General features: G+C 36.7%; 1 protein-coding gene across 1 annotated transcript; it reads right to left on the minus strand.

Annotated features, from left to right (window-relative positions):
• Positions 1-3,942: 3,942 nt before the first annotated feature.
• Positions 3,943-5,724, minus strand: LOC133333949 (transcription factor grauzone-like). Its single transcript, XM_061542260.1, has 2 exons — positions 4,659-5,724; positions 3,943-4,598 (listed from the first exon to the last, which is right to left on the minus strand). The coding sequence occupies exons 1-2, from the start codon at positions 5,722-5,724 to the stop codon at positions 3,943-3,945; spliced, it is 1,722 nt and encodes a 573-aa protein (XP_061398244.1).

Below are 5,724 nucleotides of genomic sequence, written 5' to 3' on the forward strand. Positions count from 1 at the left end.
ATATTAGTACAGTGACACATAATATTATATTTTATGGTAACTATAATATTTGTGTCAGGGAATAATATTTACATAATTTTGGACATTTTAAAATCCAGCGCACCCTACAATCGGTCAATTGGACTTTTGTATAGTGTAGGGTGCTTATTTAGCATATTGTTGCTTACATTTCACTTATTGAATTTAAAATATTTATTTGTATTTTATTGTGCATATAGTTGCAAATTATTTAATTTTTGGATTTTTAATATTATTTGTGAATATTTTTATGCCCTACAATCGGTCGTTTGGACTTTTGTATTGTGTAGGGTGTATAATTGGCATATAGTTGCATATTGATTTTTTTGTGATAATAATTTATTCACATTTTATAGCAATTTTTATAGTAAAAAAGCTACAATCGTAGCTGTGTTTTTTCATTGTCTGCTACAATTGGTAGTTTGCTTGTGGGATTTTGAGCTACAGTTGCACTTTCCTATTTGTTTCCGACCCGTTTTAAGGAGAAATATTCTATTTGCTGTATTTTGTTGGAATTTTATCTTTTAAGTTTGTTAATTTCGCTATAATTAACTTTAGTTTGTTATTAATTTGAAGACATTTGACATATTTTTTGAATTATTGTTTAACTTTTTGAAAATTTTTATCGTTATCGTGTAGATTTCATTTGATTTAGACATTTCTTTGTATAATATTCTCGCTGATTTGTCTTGAACTTAAAATTATCTCCTATTTTTGGTTAAATTTATAAAATGGCTTCCACTCCCTTGAACTTATTCATTCGTGCTTCCAACTCTATGGTGAGATTCGCTGCACACTTCGGTGCATTGAAGGAAGACGAATTAGATATTTATGATCTTGAGGTTAGAAGTGATGAAATTAAAAAATTGTGGAAATCGGTTGAGGAAACTTTTAATAATTGTCTCTCACATATTGATAGTCCTGAAAATCTTGATTTATTATATAGCAAGTATGAGGTTTCATCTAAAGAATACAGGGTTTGCATATCCACTATAAATAGATTGTTATCTAAGATTAGAAGTTCTAATAGATCGACCCTGAATTCCCCTAGCAATTCAGTTGTTTCAGTAACGGAGCATCCCGATAATATTCTTCCGGGAAAGCCGTCAGTTGATGCCTCCTTTCATAACATGAGCTCGTCGTCCCACACTTCTTGTGATGCTGGAACACAGACATCTAGTTCCGAAATATTGAATATTGGGAATACTAGAATAGGTCAAAGCTTTGTTGTTGATTCTCCTAATGTAGATAACTTTCACAATCTTGCGATTCCTCCTTGCAATATTGATATTTTCAGTGGAAATATACTTCATTGGCCCACTTTCAGAGATTTGTTTAGTGCGGTATATATTAATAACTCCCGATTGACAGATATTGAGCGTTTATGTCATCTGGTGAGTAAAACTAGTGGTGAGGCTCGAGAAATCGTCTCGAAATTTCCTTTGACTCATCGGAGTTTTGAACCAGCGTGGAATGCATTGAATTCCACGTATGATAATCCACGGCTTATTGTCCATAGCCATTTGAAAACTTTGTTTGGTCTTCCTGTGCTGGATCAGGAAAGTAGTTCAGGACTTAAGTCACTTCAACGCGGAATTAATAGTTGTCTTTCCGCAATGGCAATCTATGACATACCTACGGATAATTGGGATCCGATTGTGGTATTCATTTGTTTACAAAAATTGCCTAAATTGACACACGCTTTATGGGAGCAAAGTGTTAAATCCAAATCGTCTCTTTCATCTTGGAAAGACTTAGATGCATTCTTGACAGAGAGAATTCGTACTCTTCTGTGTTTGCATGAAATGAGAAATGTTAACACTGTGTCAAAATCGAAGAAAGGAAAAAGTTCATTTTCATCTCCATGTGCAACTTCTACTCCTCGTTCGTCCTCTGATTCTTGTTGCGTTCTTTGTTCAGAGCAACATACACTATATTATTGCTATCGGTTTTTAAATTGTACACCTGCCGATAGATTTAAATTAGTAAAAAAGCATCGTTTGTGTGTAAATTGTCTTCGTAGGGGACACGAAGTCAAAAATTGTAATAGCCGTACTTGTCGAAAGTGCAATCAGAGACATCATACTCTATTGCACAGAGATAGCTCTATAGTGAGCAATCCGAGTCAGATGGTGACTCCTATAAATTCTAATTTATCGTCTTCGGCACCACATTTTCGACCACGCTATTTTAATGTTAATAATAATCGTTCGCCTTGTTCCACTGTGATTAATCCACCCGCATCGGTCGGCACTACTATTCGACAGACCTTTCACACCACGCAGAACAAAGCAGTTCTATTGGGGACAGCCATGGTCAATATTGTTATCCATGGTGCTTGTTATCCTGCTCGAGCGTTAATAGATCCGGCTTCTGAGTCGTCTTTAATTTCCGAACGACTTCAGAAGAAATTGAACCTACCGGTCAAACACACAATTTCGACAATTCGCGGAGTAAATTGTACTGTCGCTACTACATGCCGAAAAATGTGCTCGTTGAAACTTAGCAGTCGTTCTAATAGGTCTCACAGTTTGGAATCGTCAGCCTTGGTAGTAGATTCCATATCGGGAAATCTTCCATCCTCTTCGATTACTTCGGACCTTAAATCGGATTTATCAAATATAGTTTTGGCAGATCCCGACTTCCTTGAATCTCGTCCAGTAGATATTTTGATAGGAGCAGACTTGTATCCACAAATAGTAAAAAATCATAGTTTTCGACTTTCGTCTGGATCGCTGCTCGCTCAAAATACAAAATTCGGCTGGATAATTACTGGTCCTATAACATAAATTGTTTTTCGCAAATCGTACGAAATCGTTGTAAGGCGGCCCTCAACAAACCTCACACAATTGCCTCACATATCGCGGGGTCCCTAATGGCCCTTTCGTTTCGCGGGGTCCCTAATGGCTCATTCGTTTCGCGGGGTCCTTCATGGCTCTATCGTTTCGCGGGGTCCCTAATGGCCCTTTCGTACCACAGGTCCTTTCTGGCCTCACACAACCGCGGGGTCCCTAATGGCCCTTTCGTACAATAGATCCTTCATGATCTATGTAATCGCGGGGTCCCTAATGGCCCTTTCGTTAGCAAGTAAGATTGTTATTTGAAAAAAGTAAAAAAAAGAATGAAGAAAAAATATATGGAAAAAATGTAAAAGGTTTTGCTCACCATGCACTATGCCGTTAATTATAATTTCTCATATATGTTAAAACATATGGATGTTTCAAGGGAGGCGGCAAATGTTTAAGCGAGAATGCTATTTAAAATGGTTAAATAGTTAGCCTTTAATTTGAAAGGCCGTAGCCGTTGAAATCTGTCTACTCCTTTTTATTACACCCTTGTAATAGTATGAGGCTGACAGATTTCAACGGCCTTTGTTTACATTTTTGAGTTTGCGCCACCTTAAGGCATCTATATGTCAACAAGCATTGTTATTATTACTTGAGTACTTTCGTTGTTACCGATCGACTGGCTGCACAAATATTGTTGGAAACACTTAGGCTTTATAGTAAGCCACCGTACATATTGTTGTACCATTCAGGTAATATTGTTTACCAATAAATACTCGGCATTGGTCGAAACCTCTTACTAAAACATATTGTGTTTTATTTCTATTTATTTTTGTTCACGAGTACGCATTGGGCGTACTGACTCTATTGGGAGAATCTATTGCACTGTACCTGCCAACCAACCAAGTCCCTATAGTGCGGACTTAACACCCTCCAATTTAGGCTAAAAGCGACACTTTGTATTTTTGCTATTTTACTTTATATTCTACATATATTACATACAATGTAAATACAAAATATACATAATTACATTATAAATTACACATATATAATCTAAAATACATAGTACTATTATGGAATTGCATGCTAAAATGGACTTACATCTAAGACATTCAAAATTAAATATAAATCGTTTTTCCTAATTTCCTTCGACCGTCGTACTTGCTTGCATTCCATTAATAGGAATTTTCATTGAGCTTAAGCGCTTCATTCGCGCCTCATGCCATTCTTTGGGATGTTCATTCTTTCTATGCTTATGCATATTGGCATTTGAAATAAACGTACGCGGACAATGTGGACAAGTATAGAGTGCTTCGCCCGTATGTGTACTTAAATGTTCCTTTAATTCTTTTGGGCGCCGAAAAGCCTTTTCACACAAATGACAGGCATGCCTTCGTTGCATCGTATGCGAATATTGAATGTGACTTTTGTGTGCCGCAATATTTGGCGATACTTTCGAGCAATGTGGACACACTTGTTCCTGCATATTTTCTTCAGTATGACGTAGTCTTTTATGTCGATTCAATCCATAAATACTTGTCAGTTTCATGCCACATATATCGCATTCAATATTTGGTGTCGGGCCGCCAGTGTGTTCGGCTAAATGTCGTTGGAAGGAGTGCCTTTCGCGAAAGGCCTTTCCGCATATATCACAGATCAATTTCACATATAAATGTGTTACTTTAATATGTTGGGTTCTTAAACTTTCCGAGGCAAATTTCTTTTCACATTCATTGCACTGGAATTGCCGTTGCTCCTCGGGTACATGAAGAAGCCGGTGTTTTTCCAAACTTCCTAGAATTATTAAGTTTAATTAAGTAAGTTGATCATATATAAGATTTATTACAATATTACCCCTTCTAAAGAAATCTTTCCCGCATTCACTACAATTAAATCTAGGTTTACGGCTGTCATCATGCCACTCCAAATGGTTCTTCAAACAACGCCGATTGGCAAAAACTTTACCGCAATGTTCACATTTAAAATAATTGGGATCTTTGTGTACATGCAAATGATCCACAAATACTGCACGCTTATAAAACTTCTTATCACAGCACATTACATAGGGCTTTGTATTGTGCTCATCGCGAAAGTGCACAATCAAATGATTGAAGTCCTCCAGAGGTATGTGACATAAACTGCAAAATAATTCATGATTTTGGGCTATATACTCATCATATTTTTTAGTTAATTGTATGGAAGAACCATCTGCCGAACTTTTCTTTTTATGGGCTATAGTTTTACAGCGGGATATCTTTTTCTGTTTTATCGGACTGAGCTCACTTATTTCCTCATCTTCTGAAGTCGCTTTATTATCACTGCTCTCTTCATTTTGGTAATCATTATCGTAATCTCTACTATCACTTTGCGCTCCACCATCCTCGTCCAGGTCATGTAAAGCTTCAGATAACACATTACCGTGATTTCCAATTGGTAGCTTCTTATCAACGGGTGAATCTTCCTGTTTAATAAACTCCACAGAGCTGTCTATAACCACACAATCGATGTTGTCCTTTTGTAAACGGGGTCGACCTCTCTTTCGTTTGGCCAGAGGTATCAAATCTTCATTAAGCGATGCTTCTGCCGTCAATGTATCATTTTCTTCTTTGTCATTATCTAATTTGATTTCATCGACCGGACTTTGTGGGGCTTCTTTTTCAGCACAAAATTGTACAGAATTAAACAAATTATGGGATTTTTGAACACGCACGAAAAATGTATGGAATGACCACAATCTTGACCAGCATTCATTGCATATCCACTTCGGATTGGTGTCTTCATTCTTGGCATTGAAATGCCACCACCATAAATGTTTCTCAATGATGTGTTGTACATTGTATTTAGTCCATTCCGTTGATCCAGCTGTCAGACGTGATAATATGTCACCATTGTATTCCAAACAAACAATACAAATATCCAT

The sequence above is a fragment of the Musca vetustissima genome, unplaced genomic scaffold, assembly GCF_032173495.1.
Source record: "Musca vetustissima isolate MV318-11 ecotype Yass unplaced genomic scaffold, APGP_CSIRO_Mvet_v1 utg83279, whole genome shotgun sequence".
Taxonomy (NCBI): Eukaryota; Metazoa; Arthropoda; class Insecta; order Diptera; family Muscidae; genus Musca; species Musca vetustissima.